Source organism: Diaporthe citri (assembly GCF_014595645.1).
Source record: "Diaporthe citri strain NFHF-8-4 chromosome Unknown scaffold_8, whole genome shotgun sequence".
In the NCBI taxonomy this organism is placed as follows: domain Eukaryota; kingdom Fungi; phylum Ascomycota; class Sordariomycetes; order Diaporthales; family Diaporthaceae; genus Diaporthe; species Diaporthe citri.
The window spans coordinates 290,062-306,079 of record NW_025064853.1 but is presented as its reverse complement, the minus strand read 5'-3'; the positions used below and the strand labels follow the sequence as shown (position 1 = coordinate 306,079).

At 57.5% G+C, this 16,018-nt stretch overlaps 4 protein-coding genes across 4 annotated transcripts; all 4 read left to right on the top strand.

Moving 5' to 3' along the window:
* Nucleotides 1–3,017: 3,017 nt before the first annotated feature.
* Nucleotides 3,018–6,605, top strand: INS49_014484 (uncharacterized protein; the record flags this gene model as incomplete). Its single annotated transcript, XM_043175175.1, has 5 exons — nucleotides 3,018–3,033; nucleotides 4,046–4,248; nucleotides 4,405–4,698; nucleotides 4,765–5,247; nucleotides 5,307–6,605. The coding sequence occupies 5 exons, from the start codon at nucleotides 3,018–3,020 to the stop codon at nucleotides 6,603–6,605; spliced, it is 2,295 nt and encodes a 764-aa protein (XP_043020132.1).
* A 1,537-nt stretch (nucleotides 6,606–8,142) lies between these two features.
* On the top strand, nucleotides 8,143–10,613 carry INS49_014483 (uncharacterized protein; the record flags this gene model as incomplete). The annotated part of the gene is made up of 8 exons (XM_043175174.1): nucleotides 8,143–8,347; nucleotides 8,413–8,429; nucleotides 8,551–8,832; nucleotides 8,904–9,045; nucleotides 9,115–9,310; nucleotides 9,394–9,595; nucleotides 9,686–9,719; nucleotides 9,838–10,613. The coding sequence occupies 8 exons, from the start codon at nucleotides 8,143–8,145 to the stop codon at nucleotides 10,611–10,613; spliced, it is 1,854 nt and encodes a 617-aa protein (XP_043020131.1).
* A 688-nt stretch (nucleotides 10,614–11,301) lies between these two features.
* Nucleotides 11,302–12,204, top strand: INS49_014482 (uncharacterized protein; the record flags this gene model as incomplete). Its single annotated transcript, XM_043175173.1, has 1 exon — nucleotides 11,302–12,204. One exon carries the CDS (start codon nucleotides 11,302–11,304, stop codon nucleotides 12,202–12,204), a length of 903 nt encoding a protein of 300 aa, XP_043020130.1.
* A 1,586-nt stretch (nucleotides 12,205–13,790) lies between these two features.
* Nucleotides 13,791–15,509, top strand: INS49_014481 (uncharacterized protein; the record flags this gene model as incomplete). The annotated part of the gene is made up of 2 exons (XM_043175172.1): nucleotides 13,791–14,181; nucleotides 14,236–15,509. The coding sequence occupies 2 exons, from the start codon at nucleotides 13,791–13,793 to the stop codon at nucleotides 15,507–15,509; spliced, it is 1,665 nt and encodes a 554-aa protein (XP_043020129.1).
* Between the last annotated feature and the right edge of the window lie 509 nt (nucleotides 15,510–16,018).

The window sequence follows — 16,018 nt, the reverse complement described above, 5'->3', positions numbered from 1 at the left end:
TGTATAAAATAAGCTCCCAGTGGGTGGTTGAAATTGTGTCCCAGGTGAGGCTTTTCGCGCATGGGGTTTGTGTGCCTGGCTATATATTGGCAAAGCAGGCTGAACTCACTTCGGTCCCGCGAACCGTTGTCATGTATAATGCCACGGAAGCTAGATAGATACTGCTTTGCTAGCGAAGCGTCATGTCATTTCGTCGTACCCGCAGCCACGGACGGCTAGATCTGGGGGGGGGGCGGGAGTTCGTTTGGCCAAGCCTCCGCGGAAGGCGCGCTCTCGCGATGTGGGTTTGCTGCGGGTTTCGGTGGCAGCTTTGTGATCTTGCGCCGGGGCTCAAAGCCTGGCTGGCCGTGACCTCGCCCTGTGTCCAGCTGGCCTTGCACCAACTGTCCAAAACAATGCTTCCAGCCGGGACCTTGAGAGCCTGTCGGTTCTTTATCCATCCCCCCTGCCTGCTGCCATGAGCCACAGCTGAAGCTGAGACCGGCAGACCGGAATATGGCTCTCGCTGGCTCATTCCGAAGTCCGTTTTCGTGCTTCTTTTTCTTCGAACTGTGCATATTGACGCCATCCGCGTTGTGAACGACGAGGATTATCCCCAACCCTTGCCGCGGAAACCTGTTAGAATCGCAGATCAGTCGCTTCTTCCACTGCTGTCGCACGTGCGGTCCATGGTGGGGCTCTTTTTCCGCAGCTTGTCATGTCCGCTTGTGCAATGAGCTGGACTAGCATCTCCTCGCCCATACCCTTTGACATAGCCTCTAGATCCCTTCAAACTTCGGCCCAGGCATCACTTGAGCCACAGCTCGCTTGTAAGGGATGTGACGGCAACTTGAACCTGTACTCCCTCTCGGCCTGAGCAGCCGAGTCCCCACGGCAAAACAGGGGCTGTAGCTCGACTTTGACACCGTCTAAGGCTCTGGAAATCACACCGCCATTGGTGATTCCCCTGAAAACGTGGCAGCGTATGCTGGGCCTGAGGCATGTGGAAATGTGGAGGCGTCGAGGTTGAGCCTGTCAGATTTGACATCCTCGACCTCATGGCCGTTGAGCGCAATGAACAGGTTGGGGCCGGATGCGTGTAGTGCAAGTGTATACATACGGGTCTAGGTATGAGGATCCGGGAACTGGGCGGAAGTTGTAGCGCAGGGATTCTCTACCAAGCGGATTGGCAACAGCTCGTCCATTTTTGGTCTTGTACTATGCAAAGCTTAATTGTACATGGCCAAATCGGCTGCTCTGGCCACTTGTAGCCAGGGCTAGGGAGCGCCGAGTATATGGGGAGCAGGCCGGAGGACGGTCGTTCCAGGCCGTTGTGCTCCGACAGCAACGCTTAACCTCTTCGGATCCAACGGAGATAATGGTGCAAGTCAGTGTCGTTGTCGTCATCGTCGCCGTCGTGAACCATGAAGAGCAACAAGCACATGATACAACCCGGGGGGAGATAACCTTTCCTATGACATCGATTTGCCAGCACGTGCATCGAGTTGCCCATATATTCCTATAAGTCGCAATCACGATCTGATGGCCGAGGGCCCCGGCCAGCCGGGTCGGAGCACCGCGGGAGTTTCCGAGCTGTTGGCTGGTGCTTGGGATCGTCCTCATGGAGACAATAGCAGTACGCATGAAGGTAGGAGGTTCAGTTCTGGATTAGTAAAAGCACCTCCTCTGTCGTCAGATGAAGCAATACCGAGACACTCCGAGTTCTTGACTCCTCTCGAGGCAAGCAGATGCATACAGACACCCTGCAGGTATGCGTGTGGGGCAGGGATGAGGGCAGGAAGCAAGCCCTCGAACCGGCTCCCCGATCTACACCCGGTCGATAGGAGACTTGATGCATGCATATTTGTTTCCTTTCTCTTTTTCCTGACGGAGGAAGATAAGACAAGACGGGATGACGTGTGGCCAGTAACAAGCACTGAGATGAGGACACGCCCACCTCCAGGAATAGTAAGTACCTGGTCTAGCACCAGTAGCTACGTGTTGCATGGGACCATGGTTACGCCAAAAGGGCATGTTCGGACCTCGCTCAAGCTGGCCGTCGGAAATACGGTCGTGACATGACTCCGGATCCCGTCCCGTCCCGCTCGTAACGGTCCCACATACCTGATGGCGTAGGTAGACTCCAGAGGTTGGGAATGGGCGACCAAGTCGGGGCTGGCCGTTGCTCTACGTGTTCGACCTGGGGTTTGCCGGTTATGGCTTTGCTTCTGCCATGCCAATGCCACGCCATGCGACACACCAGGCTTATGGCCCATGCGACAGTGACATTCTTGTTGCGTTGCGAAATGGCCGTCGTCCGCGCCCGAGGCCGGCATTCTGGTTCGGGCGGACGAGATTGGCCTGTTAAATCCGACACCAAACCAACCGATCACACAACCCCCCCCCCCCTCAAACATAGTCCAACCTTGCGCATGCACGACCACCGCGTCGAGATCAAAGAGAAAAAACCCACCCTCCCCGTTAGCTGTGCAGCGCGCGCAAGGGCATTGCAAAACCACTTTTCTAAGTTCGACAAGGCCGAGTCATGGGTATCATCAGCCAGGCAGGATGGGGCCATTGGCTCAGCCGCTCATTATTAATGGGCGGACAGTTATGTGAACAGTGTGCGCGGCGCCCAGCTTCGGCACTGCAAGGGGCCAGACTTGGCACGTTAGGTGTCTCGACGCCGACAATGTCCTGGATGTCTTATTAGTTGGTAGAGAGATGTGTGCACGGGCGCCGTGCGGTGGGGAGCAACTGCTACGTACGTACCCATCGCCTGTCGAGTCCATATAAGTGCCGCAGAAAGGTCGAGGGTTTGTCTGGTGCTGAGTGCAATCCGTATGTGCTACCGACCAGCATCACCCAGCCGCTCTCCTTCGTAGATGATAATTGAGTTTGAAATAAAGATTCTCTAGGCTGTGCTTGGCCCAGAGACACCACAGCGAATAGGATACCATGGGTGTTTTAGGCGTGTGGGCTTGCTGCGGACGCATTAAGATTGAGAAATGAGGAAGACGGGCGGGCGATAGGCGACAATGGGCGACGACGACAGTGAGTAGTAATACGGGACGGTGGGCGTGTGCATGGGCTTGGGCGGGTTGGAGTGGGGGATGGGTGGGCAGAGCTCCTGGCTACGGTGCTCAGTAGATCTACATGCAATATGATGAACGATGAGGCAGCAGCACTGATGAATTAGGGCAGGCTGGCAGGGCGGATGGCGCCAGGAAGCATCAGCCCGCTGATCTGGCCCCAAGCGAGCACGCCTGAGGCCTGGCCATTGTTCCAATGTATCCGGGACTGGGCATTCCATGCCATCTCTAGCACACAGCTCCCAGCTCGAGCCTCGCGTCAAACGGGATTGGTAAGCCCCGACTCTGCTCTGATCCCGCCATGCCGACCCAGGCCCTGCTACTAGCCGTGGATGTAGATGTACTTGCGAGGAGGCGGCAGACTCTGGCAGGCTAGAGGGCGCGCGCATCCGAGCTTGTGAGAGGTATTAGACCACACGCAGCACAGGCACAGACAGTCCACCCAGGCAGGAACAGAGGACAAGAGGACACAGAACAGAACAGGATAGAGCAGACCCAGGCCTGAGCAGGTCCAATTCAAGTCCGAATCCGAGCTGGGCACACTCGCCAAACTCAAAAAAAAAAAAAGTCCCCGGGGCGTTCCCTCTCTTTTCCGTTGGCTTCGATGGACAGATGGATCTCGCTACAGGTTACATTTAGACTTCAAAGGCACTCCACCGCCCATCTCCTCCGTCCCCCGTCGCCGTGCCTCTTTGGTGTCACTGCTCTGTATGACCTTTTTTCTTGCCGGGCACTGATGACACATCCCTCGTCCAGCCCCAGCAGCCTCAGCAGGCCCAGCAGCAGCCCGAGCACCCAGTCTCCCGGACTCAGCAACACCTGTAGCCTTCCAAAGGGCCATCCGATCATTGGATCGTCTGTCTCATTGCACACTCACTTCAGCCAGAGTCGAGCACCGCTTTGCATCAATCAACCCACCAGCCGGCAGTGAGCAGGCTTGATTTTGAGACGGGGAGAGATGGCCTCGCGAACAGGGGTCACAGCTGCCAACTCGACCAGCTCTTCACCCGCTGCGTCCACGGCCGCGTCCGTGTCTGTCTCTGCTCAAGGCACAGGCACAGGCACGGGTACCACCGCCAACGTCCCGCAAAAGCCTCCGCGCATCCTCGCATGCGTGCTCTGCCAGCACCGTAAGATCAAGTGCGACAGGAATTTCCCCTGCGCCAACTGCGTAAAGGTAGGTCGACGCAAGGGAGGCAGAGGTTCACCGGCATTCCAGCCCAGCCCAGCCCAGCCCGGACCCGACCCCGACCTAATTCAACTCAACTCAAGTCAACTCAGCCAACCAACTTCTGGCGAGCGAGGCTAACCGGCTCGCGGCCCATTCTCACAGGCAAATGTCACATGCACTCCCAGCACTCCGGCTCCCGCGCGGAAACGCAGGAGGCCGAATCAAGATCTCCAGGAGCGCCTGGCGCGGTGCGAGGAACTGTTGAAGGAGTACGCCTCTGCGAAGCCCCCTTCCCCTTCACCCGCCAGTACCCCCTCCCCCAAGCGCGCCAAACTCGAACGCCCGCCCGAGTTCACAGACCCTGCTGCGAAATGGAAGCCCGCCGGCCAGCTGATCGAGGAGGACGGCGGCCTGCGATTCATGGAGTCCCGAGTCCTGGGGACAGTATACGATGAGGTATGTGCACACCTCGGCCGCCATGAGCCCAAGCGCTCCGTTGCTGAGAGGGATTGTCTTGCCTAGCTGAGATCGATGCGCAAACTGGTCGACGAGGAGATACAATGTGACGATTCCACTCCGGCTCCATTCGATGACTACTCAAATTCTCCCGATGACAACTCTGAGTTGATCTTTGGCGCCGAGACCCCATCTTCCAACCAAGAAGACCTCACACCAAGCCCGGGCCAAGTCGTGCGCCTCTGGCAGATCTATCTCGACCGCTGCAACCCCCTGACCAAGGTCATTCACGTCCCCACCGTCCAGCCTTTCGTGCTAGAAGCGACCGGCAATGCCCCAAACTTGCCGAAGAATGTCGAGGCCTTGCTATTCGCCATATACACACTTGCGGTTGTGTCCATGACCAAGGAGGAGAGTGAGGAAGTGCTCGGTATGCCCAGGGAAAAGGCCCTGGCCAGGTTCAGCGCCGGCCTCCGCTCATGCATGATCCGTTTGGGCTTCCTCAAGACCCACGACCTCTTCACTCTGCAGGCTCTAGTCATATACCTGGTAGGGAGCTTGTTTTCGGTCTGTTCCAGCGCCTGACAGTTCTTGGCTGACAGTTGTAGATCTCCTTACAAGGCAGGTACAATCGCCATGCATCATGGATCCTCAACGGAGTCGTCATCCGCATCGCCCAGAAGATGGGCTTGCACCGCGACGGTGAGCTGTTGGGGCTGAAGCCGTTCGAGACAGAGATGAGGCGGCGTTTGTGGTGGCAGATCATCATGCTCGATTCCAAATACGCCATACTATCTGGCCTCAGCCATACACTGCTTCCCCGTGGCTGGGACACCAGGGAGCCCAAGAACATCTCGGATGTCGATCTATTGCCTACTGCCACAGAGCCAATTCAGGATCAGGAGGGCCCGACCGACATGATCCTTGTCCTTGTCGTCTTCAAGATCGCAAAGAACCTGGTCCAGGCGCCCGATATCGAGGCAGTTCTGATCCTGGATGCGCTCGAGTTCAAGACGGCTCCACAGAGCGAGAAAATCGAACAATATCGCACTATTGTCCGGCAGCTCAAACAAGATTTTGAAGAGCTCTTTAGGAAGTGCTCGTCGCCGACGGCAGGGGACCTCCATAAACTGGCCCAGCAAATAGGAGACCACATGATGAGCAAGCTCTGCCCATTAATCACAAGCTCGGCGGAGGGCCGTGACGCGAACGACGAGGCCTTCGATCAAAGCAGCAACACCTTCAGGGTCGCCGTCGACTCCACGAGTCATGCTGTCGAGCAGCACAAGATCGCCAACTATCCAGCCTGGGACTGGTTCCACCGATTGCACTTCCAGCTCGACATTTTCGCGTACCTGGTTGGCCAGTTGGGCCACCGCACGAGCGGGCGCCTGGTGGACCATGCGTGGGAAATCGTCGAGCAAGTCTACAAATACTACCCGGAATTCTACGACACTTCTCAGAGGGTATACCACCAGCTCGCATACTTCTTGTTCAAGGCCTGGCGCAGGCGGGAAGAAGTCCTTCGCTCGCGATTGGGCCACCCGCCGGAAGTCCCGTACTGTGTGCAGAAGCTGCGGGCAACGATGCCAGGGCCGGACGACTCGAGCGTCAAGAGCGAGACAGGGAAGACGCCCAACAACGAGATGTTCAACTTTGTCACTAGCGGCGCCAGCCGTTACAACGGCAATGGCGACAGAGGAGCGATGCATTACAACGGGGCCGAGAGTTCACAGTTCGACATATACATGGGCAACTATTTCGACCTCGATGCGTTGGAGTTCGAACTGTGGGGCGGCAACAACGCGCAGATGGTTCCCAACATGCCGGTGGGCAACCCAGCGGCAGCGACGATGCCGGTGCACAACCAATTTCCATACGGGATGGGGCCTCCCTCTGATTGGTGATCTCGAGGCTCAGCTAGGCTGAGAAAATGATTCAGGAACGCTGGTCGGATGAACGAGGTCGAACGGCCGCCATGGGATTTTATGTGTTGTGTTCTGGTAGTGCGTTCTGAACGCTTATTTTACAGCACGCATGGCTCAGTATCTCCCCTCAAAGATGAGTTTACGACGTTGCACACTGTCCACGGCCGCGTGTCATAACGAAGTGTTTTTCCCGGATCGGTAGAAGCCCACGGTACATGCAGATTGGCCAAGGGGGGCGGCCGGATTGTGATTCAGGTTTGGGCGTTTGAGAAGGATAGCGGGACACTCATTTGCACTTACGGCTGCAGCTTACAAGGAGGGACGCTGTTGCGACCTCGCTGGTCTGATTTACACGCAATGATTTTTCTTGGATGTTTTTCCAATTTGACCGACAAAACAGCTGGGAAAACTATTGGCAGCAATCATGGTGACCACGGTCCGCAGGTTGTGACTCGGGTGGGTCGCCTTTGCTTCGTCGTGCGGGGGGAATATTGCACCGAATCCCGCAGAAAAGGGGCTTTCAGCCCGGATCGTGCCGCAGGCTATGGCAAGTGGGCGGCCGGGCGAAAAGAGCGAGAAGTGCGAATAGTGCGACGGGCAGTGGGAGAGCGGCGGTGTTTGCGCATCTCTGATGCCATCAATTGCAGTCCTCCCATTCATGTGGGAATTTTTCGTTACCGCCCTCTCACTGCACCGGTGCTAATGGCCAGCGAGTCCGAGATCACTTCGATATCTTGGCGCATCCTGGCGTCACCCTCGACCTCGATTCGATGCTGGGACGGGAGGCCACCTGTCGGGGCGATTTTCATAATGCTTATTTTGAGGGCTGGGTCAGCGGGACCAGCCTCACGGGCTTGGTCGCACGGGCAATCATTTCGGTCCCGAGACTTGGGGGCAGGAAGAACCCCAGGGGATCGGAACGCCCGACGAAGCGACCGAAGCAATTGGTCCACGACCGTCGCGGCCGAGAGACCGTCCTCTTTCGGTCGTGTCACCACCCCAACGAGCCCCCCAAAAAATTAAGAACCATCAAAGAGCGACTGCCGATCGGTTCCATGTGCACCATCGACGCAAGCGGCCCCGTCTCGAGGATCCAGACTAGTCTGGAGAGGGATTGGACATGACGGCTTGTGGCTGCTCTGGTGGACGGAGGAATGGCATGAAATGGAATTAGGCCTATCCGAGTCCGAATGTAGACACACACTCACGCATGGCTGTCGACACATTGATTCACAGACGAATCCCGTTCCGTGTTATGACTTCTTTATTACTGTATCCTGCGCAGCCTAAAATCCATCGGCCATGTCTCTCATGTTGTCAATCTGACTACCACGCCCGTCTTGGCATTGTGATACAGACAACCGCGGCAGAAAGTCTCTCGCTCGTACAATAAATAAATGATTGGACAACCACGGAACTGACCAGGCAGTGCATCAACGAATCTGGCGCTTTCAGATCTCAAGGGACTCACCTCAGCTCACCAGCCTGGTGAAGACACGGCGACTGGACCAGCAACATGCAGTTCTTTAAACGGAGCAAGAAGCCCGGTCAGGACGTTGATCTCAGTAACGATGACTCTGTGCCGCCTGCGAAACCAACATCAGATGAGGAGGGCGAGGGCGGAAAGAACGAGATTAGTCTGGCACGCACAAAGACAGAGGATATCGTCTATCCGACTGGGCTCAGACTTGCTCTGCTCATGACCAGTGTCTTCATCTCTAGTACGTACCTGTCCGTGGGACGGTGATCACCCTCGGGTCTGACAGCTGCTAAATAAAGCGACCAGTGTTCCTCGTGGCACTCGTACGTGATGACCGCCCTGTGCTCCCGTGCACAAGAAAACAAGACATAGCAGAAGGGCTCTGCCCGTCAACGTTCCCTCTGCCGTAACCGTGGCTTGGCTGACAGACACTTCACAATGTAGGACCGGCTAATTATCTCGACCGCAATCCCCCAGATCACGGACGACTTCCACTCCGTGACTGACATCGGGTGGTACGGCTCGGCCTACCTGCTCACCAACTGCTCGTTCCAGCTGAGCTTCGGCAAGCTGTACAGCTTCTACAGCGTCAAGGGCGTCTTCCTCGTCTCCATCGGGCTCTTCGAGATCGGCTCCGCTATCTGCGGCTCCGCGCCCAACTCGGTCGCCTTCATTGTTGGCCGGGCCATCGCGGGCCTCGGGAGCGCTGGCATCTTCTCCGGCGGGGTGAGTTCTTCATGGCGGAGGTAGAATTCGGGCGATGTGGCAGGAAGGCTGACAGAGAGGGTGCGCTCTAGATCACTGTTATAGTATATGCCGTCCCTCTTCATAAGCGCCCGCTTTACCAAGGTTTATTCGGGGCGGTGTTCGGGCTCGCTTCCGTCATAGGACCTCTGCTCGGCGGCGCTTTCACGAGCAATGTCAGTTGGAGATGGTGCTGTGAGTGCTTGCCTTTCTAGGAATTTCTGTGTTAGAGACCTGTCATGACTAACTGCGAATTGCATCCAGTCTACATCAACCTACCGATCGGCGGTGCCGCGATGATTTTCATCCTCTTCCTGCTGAAGGTTCCGGACAGAGAGACGACGCGTCTTCCCAGGAGGGAGAAGCTGGCTCAGCTCGATCCCATCGGGGTGGCCCTGCTCCTCCCAGGCGTCATCTGCCTGCTGTTGGCCCTGCAATGGGGTGGTCTTGAATACCCATGGTACTTTTCCCCTCCGTGCTCCATACTATTCTTTCGCGGTCATCGCTATCTGTTTGGAAGTAGTTCGCTGACATATCGAACAGGCGCAACGGTCGCATCATCGCCCTTCTCACACTGGCAGGCTGTCTCCTGCTCGGGTTCATCGCGTGCCAGATCCTCAAGCCCAAGACCGCGACCATCGCGCCCCGAATCTTCTGCCAGCGGAGCATCATGGCCGGCTTCTGGTCCACCTTCTGCATCGGATCTTCGATGATGATCATGGTCTACTACTTGCCGATATATTTTGTTCGTTACCTCCGCACATCTCAATCTGTCTTTCGTGATCCGTCAGACACGGTGTTGTGCTAGTTTTCTGACTGAAGTTGGGTGTTGTAGCAAGCTATCAAAGGTGTTAATGCCGTTGACTCTGGTAGGTAGATCCTCATAGCCCCTTCACCTTCAAATGTGCCTTGAGGCGTAACATGTCACTGCCACATAAGGAAGGCTTCCAGTGATTGATTTTAGCAATGCTAATCTTGTTGTCTAAGGCATCCGGTTGCTCCCTATGGTTCTACCCATGGTCGTATCGTCTATAGCGACGGGCGTTCTTATTTCTAAGATCGGATATTACACGCCGTTCATGCTCGGCGGTGTTGTCCTTCTCTCGATAGGAGCCGGCCTACTCACGACCCTGCAGCTCGGTACTGGTCAGGGCAAGTGGGTCGGATACCAGGTCATCTACGGTTTCGGTATGGGTGCCACCTTCCAGGCGCCGAACCTCGCGGCACAGACGGTGCTCCCGACGGCCGACGTGCCCATTGGCACCTCCCTCATGTTCTTCTCCCAGCTCCTGGGCGGGTCCATCTTCATCTCGGTCGGGCAGAACGTGCTCAACAACGAGCTCGTCAAGAACCTGTCCGGTGTCCCCGGTTTCAACCCGGCGTCTATACTGAATGCGGGCGCGACGACGCTGACGCACCTAGCCGAGCCGCTCAGGACCACGGTACTGCTCGCGTACAACGAGTCGCTCAGGACGGTGTTCCGCGTCGGCCTGATCATGACCTGCCTGACGATTTTCGGCGCGGCGAGCCTCGAATGGCGGAGCGTCAAGAGCAAGAAGCCCGGGGCCAAGAAGGACCAGGCCCACAGTGCGGCAGAAGAAGGCGCGGCGGCCACGACCACCGAGGCTCGCGTCGCTGAGGCCGTAATTACGAGCAACTCGGAAGAAAGACCGCGTCCCGTGGACCCTGAGAAGCATGCTGCTGATGATGAGGCGAGTTCCCGGTCCGAGGCCGAGAAAGTGACTGCGCAGAAAGATGCCTGAGGCGAGTGAGTTGATCTCATGCGAAAATATAGAGAAGAATACATGGAGGGCAAAAGATATGGCAAGGCGTACGGGCATAGACGTATTCACTTAATACTGTAATCCTAGCCAGAGGTCTCCTCTCAAGGCAACTCACCTCAAGTCAATAAATGTTTTCAAAACCAAGATGAATCTACACGTCGTTCTTGCAGTAGTCACTTCGTGGTCACCCGTTCTGGCATCTCACCTATGAACGGGCTCTTCCATTGAATTTCCTCTGACAATGTTCAGCTTCAACTTAGTACCATCTGAGTTTCTACCACTGGTCTCGCTATCCCCTTCTCGTTATTCTTGAGGGCATTCCATCCCAAGTGACGTGCTGAGAGATGTAAAGGGGCAGGAAATACTGACAGGAGGGGCTGAGTGAGTTTGCCCAGGTGGTTCGTCCCATGTTGCTGCTTCAGTCAGAAGGCAACACCAGCACGAATTTGCAGCTTTACAAACTTGACAACGCGCAGCGCGTCACCTCCAACAGCCCGTCATGACTTGCTCCCCTCGCCCTCTGCAATGACTGTATTGCTCCAACTCATCTCCTTTGTTTGATGGCAGCAATCCAAGCTCAAATATGAGGCGCGACAACTCTCCCCAGCTGCAGGTGTGCGAACTTGCCTGTCCCTCCCCGAGGGAAACAGGAAGGACGCAACCCACCATGGCAGCTTTGAAGCTTTTTAGGAGATCGCCGGGAAATCACAACCACCACCACCGCCTCGCACCCGCTCGTCGGAATTCGAGCCCGCTCTTTTACACCTTGACTGAGCCCTCGCTCACGGCGCACGTAGGCCCTGAGGCTTCCACACCTACGGGCCAACCCGAGGACATTGGCCAAGACAACCAGACTACAGGTCTGTCAGCCGGTACGATAGTAACAATCATCTTCTCCGGGCTCATCCTAATCTTCCTCCTCACAGTTGCCTACGCATGCGCTTCGTCTCACCATAAATCCAGGCGCGACCGGCGCAGCACACTGGGAAGGCGGAGCCACTACTACCAAGACGACGCCGACGGCGGCGACAACGACACTGAGATGCAGGCGCAACGCCACACACGACAGACACTGCTGGGGCGACTGGACGAAGACCAAAGCACGGACCAGCGCCAGTACAACTCTTACCATCACGAGGGGGCGGGAATGGGGTACGACGACGAGGATGGCAAGGAGGCATGGATAGAAGTGGGAACGGCACGGGTGGCACACTTCAGGCGCGTGCCGACTGGGACGGTGTCGATCAGGAACATCGGACGGGGCAAGGCGCCGGCGCCGCTGGGGTCGTCGCAGTCGGTGCGCGACGTAGTATCGCTGCCGGACCTGGCGTGGGCGGAGACGCTGACGACGGGAGGCGGGCGCAGGCCGGACGCTGTTGTCTCTGCCCCAGCCGCCGCCGTCCCTCCTGCTCCGGCGACCCGGACCTCATCCAAGAGCAGCGGCAGCGAGCGGTCCAAGAAGCTACAGGAGAGGAGCGAGTCGCGGAGGGCGGTCAAGAGGAAGGCCATCAGGGAGTGGTGTGCGCGCGGCAGCGGTGGCGGACTTGGACCGTATTCTGCGGCCTACTGAGGAGTTTCCGGGGTCGTTGGCATTGTTGTTTTGGGGGGGGGGGGGGGATATGCACATACGAGGGCTCCCTATGCAGGTTAGACGGTGGCAATGATACATAGTCTAATGATACAGTGCACACGCACGAGCGTGGACGAATGAATGAGTGAGCGAGTGAATGAAGATGAGCATGTGGCTGCCTCGTGAGATTCGACTCGCATGTGCATGTGGTTGTGGGCAGATGTCGGAATGAGCAGATCGCAAGCGGAAGCGGAATGGGGTAGCGGGTGGTTGAAATCTCCGGACGAACGAGGGAGGGAGGTGGAGGAGGTGAGGTGAGGCGAGGGGGGGGTGGGCGGACGGGACAGACGGACGGGGTTGACGTTGGTTGACGTTGGCGGGGGCCAAGGAGCCGGGTCGCCTGTCTTGTCTCAGGCTCCACCGCCTCCCATCCCCTCGGGTCAGATCAAAAACCTTGTGCAGAGCCTGTGCGCACAGCGACAAAGCAAGCTGGGTAGCCGCAGGGGGTGGGCGCCCTCGGGGGAGGATCGAATCAGGACCGGGCCGCTCCCACCCCATCAGAGAGCCGCCAGCGAGCCAGCCACCTGCCCTCCCACACCCGCAGCCCCCTAGGCCCTGTTAGGCTCATGCCGTGCTAAGACACTAGCGACCTTGAAAAAAAAAAAAAAAAAAAAAAAAAAAAAAAAAAAAAAAGGGTCAACAAGTGTTCCGGCAATCACAACACGGCATGGGTGCAAAGGAGGGGGAAAGCCATATGGCAGATTGCAAATTGCGGGTGGCAGACGGTACCTAGGTAGTTTAAGGTGGGCAGACTGACAGACGGACTGACAGCCAAAGATGGATAAACAGTCGGGGAAGGACCACCCCACCATCCACACACACCCAGGCCAGCAGCAGCAGCCCCAGCAGATACCTGACACTGGGTAGGCCGAGGTCCTGGAGGGAGAAGGAACCACGGGAAGCTCATCTCCACTTTCGCTCACCTCCCTGCTGCTGCTTCCGCTGCTACTGCAACATGTGCTTGCTTGCTTGCTGCTTGCTGCTGCTGCTGCTCGCCACCTGGGCAGTTGCTCGTCCCACCACAGCCTTCCTTCCTTTCCCCCTCCCCCCTCCGGCTCCTTCCCAATCTCACCCATTCCCGAGCACATGGGGATGTCAACCAGCGGGGCTGCACCGGGCTGCACTTGTGCTTCCTGCACCGTACAAGTGCCTCTGCAAGGCCAGCCCTGGCCTTTCTCGTGATTTGAAGATCCGCCCCAACAGCCAACAGCCAACACATAGCACATAGATGCGCACACAGAGATCTATATCTACCTATCGTTGTTTCCAAGACTCTACCGTCCCCCCGGTGCTCACGCTCACTGCATGTAACCGCTCTACCGGGCTCAACCCTCCTCCTCCTCTCCCTCCTTCCTCCGCCTCTTCCCTCCTCATCTGACACACACTCAGACTCACTCACACACACTCTCACCCACACACACACACACACACACACACACACACACACACACACACACACACACACCTCTCTTCTCGTCCCGCCCTTGCAGCCCGTAGTCCACCCCGCCACCCCACCCCCAACAGACATGCTCGCAAAACTCGCCTTGGCTGTCGTGGGCTTGGCCGCAGTCCTCCTCTTCAACCGCCTGTTGGCCGTGATCACGAACAACCCCAAGTCCCGGCCTCTGCCCCTTCCCCCTGGCCCTGCTGGGCTGCCCATCATCGGCAATGTCCACCAGACCCCAAAGGCTCACGCCTGGCTCCAATGGCACCAGTGGAGCAAGCAGTTTGGCCCCATGATATACCTGAATATGCTTGGCCAGCCCATTGTTGTCCTGCACTCTGCCAGGGCTGCCCAAGACCTCATGGCCCGGCGCGGAGCAATATACTCGGACCGGCCCCGTCTGGTGCTGGCCGGCGAGCTGGCCCTCAAGGGCTTGCACCTGGTCCTCATGCCATATGATGCCCGTTACAAATGTAAGACACGCCCTTGACGTGCCACGACTCCAATCTAAGACCGCGTTGCTGTAGTACACCAGAGGCTGGAAGCCCCCCTTCTCTCCCCCCGGGCCGCCTCGTCCTACCAGCCCCTGCTGGACCTGGAGACCAGGCAGCTCCTGTTCGACCTGCTCACTGCCACCACCTCGGCCCGCGGCGTCGACTACCACCACCAGCTTGAGCGCACCATGGCCTCTGTCACGTACGCCCTCATGTACGGCTATCGCCTGCCCACCGGCCGTGAACCCGAGCTCGTACGCGCCCACGGCATCATGAAGGAGTTTGCCGCCATGATGTCCGACAACAACATAGTCGATGTGCTGCCCTGCCTCGACAAACTGCCCATCCCTTGGCCCTGGAGGCGCAAGGCCGAGAGACACTGGCACGAGCAGCGGGACCTCCATCTCACCAACCTCCACCGCGCGCGGGCCAACCCAGGCTGGAATTTCGTCAAGGAAATGGGCGCCAGCGCCGAGGCCAAGCAGATGAGCGAGGAGGAGTTCGCCTTCGACGTCGGCATCCTGGCCGACGCCGCCCTGGAGACCACCGTCCTCACCGGCAACTGGTTCGTCGTGGCGTGGCTCACCCAGAACAAGAAGTCCGGCTTCGTGGCTAAGGCCCAGCGGCTGCTGGACGACGTGGTCGGCAGGGACCGGCTGCCGACCTTTGCCGACAGGCCGAATCTCGTCTACATCGACGCCATCGTGGAGGAGGTGCTGCGCTGGCGGCCCATCGGCATCACGGGCATTCCCCACGTGACAAAGGTCGAGGACCAGTACGAGGGCTACCGCATCCCCGCCGGCAGCATCGTCTTTGCGAACCAGTGGTCCATCACGCGCGATCCGGGTACATTCGGCGAGGACGCAGACGAGTTCGTGCCGGAGCGGTGGCTCGCCGACTCCGACTGGGGCTACGGCAGGCCCGGGGATGTCAAGGCCAGGCCCAAGTCGGACGGGGCCGAGCCGCTGAGAGACATGCCGTCGACGGGGTTCGGCTTCGGGCGGCGCATCTGCACCGGTCAGCACATCGCGCGCAACGAGCTGTGGATGCAAGTCGCGGTGCTGTTGTGGGCATTCAACCTCGACGGCGCCGTGGACCCGGACTCGGGGGATCGCATCGAGGTCGACCCCATGGCCATGGCGGAATCGCTTATTATCAGGCCTTTGCCTTTCAACGCCTTGTTTAAGCCCCGGGGCCCGTGGGTTGAGGATTTAGTCCGGAGGAATTGTGATACCACTAAGGAAGACTTCGTCAAGCTGCTAGAAAAGATCGGCCGGGACAGAGCGGACAGAGCGCCGTGGCAGTGACTCCAGTAGCGTATTGGTTCATGCTTGGTTCATCTACATAAATCTTAATTCGCCCTCTTGTTGGTCTATTACTGCACGTGAAGTTGTGAAAGGGTGCGTTTCGCTTTTTGACAGCATCTGATGCGTGCAGATCAGGTCACCCAACGTTGTTTTGCTACGATGTTTCCAACCCCACTCCATCTATGCCTGCTTGTTCCCATTTATTTCCTAATGCGACGGATTCTTCTATCTCATGTCCCTTCCTGCGTAGCACCGTGTGTTTTCTAGCTACCTTGGATTTCTTACCAAGTCCGTGCAAACAGTCTTGCTGTGATGATGAGTGATACTGGTGGCAGCCAGGTCAGGGTTTTTTTATGAAGTCCAAAACAGGATTGTGATCTTGAGGTCAAATTGCACCTTTTGAATGTACGTCCAGATTACTGGTGACATGGCAGAACGACCTGGAGACGGGACGAAAGGGTGAATGAAGGTCGTCAGGGACAGTCAATGTGTAAATGTTGAGGCGCAGA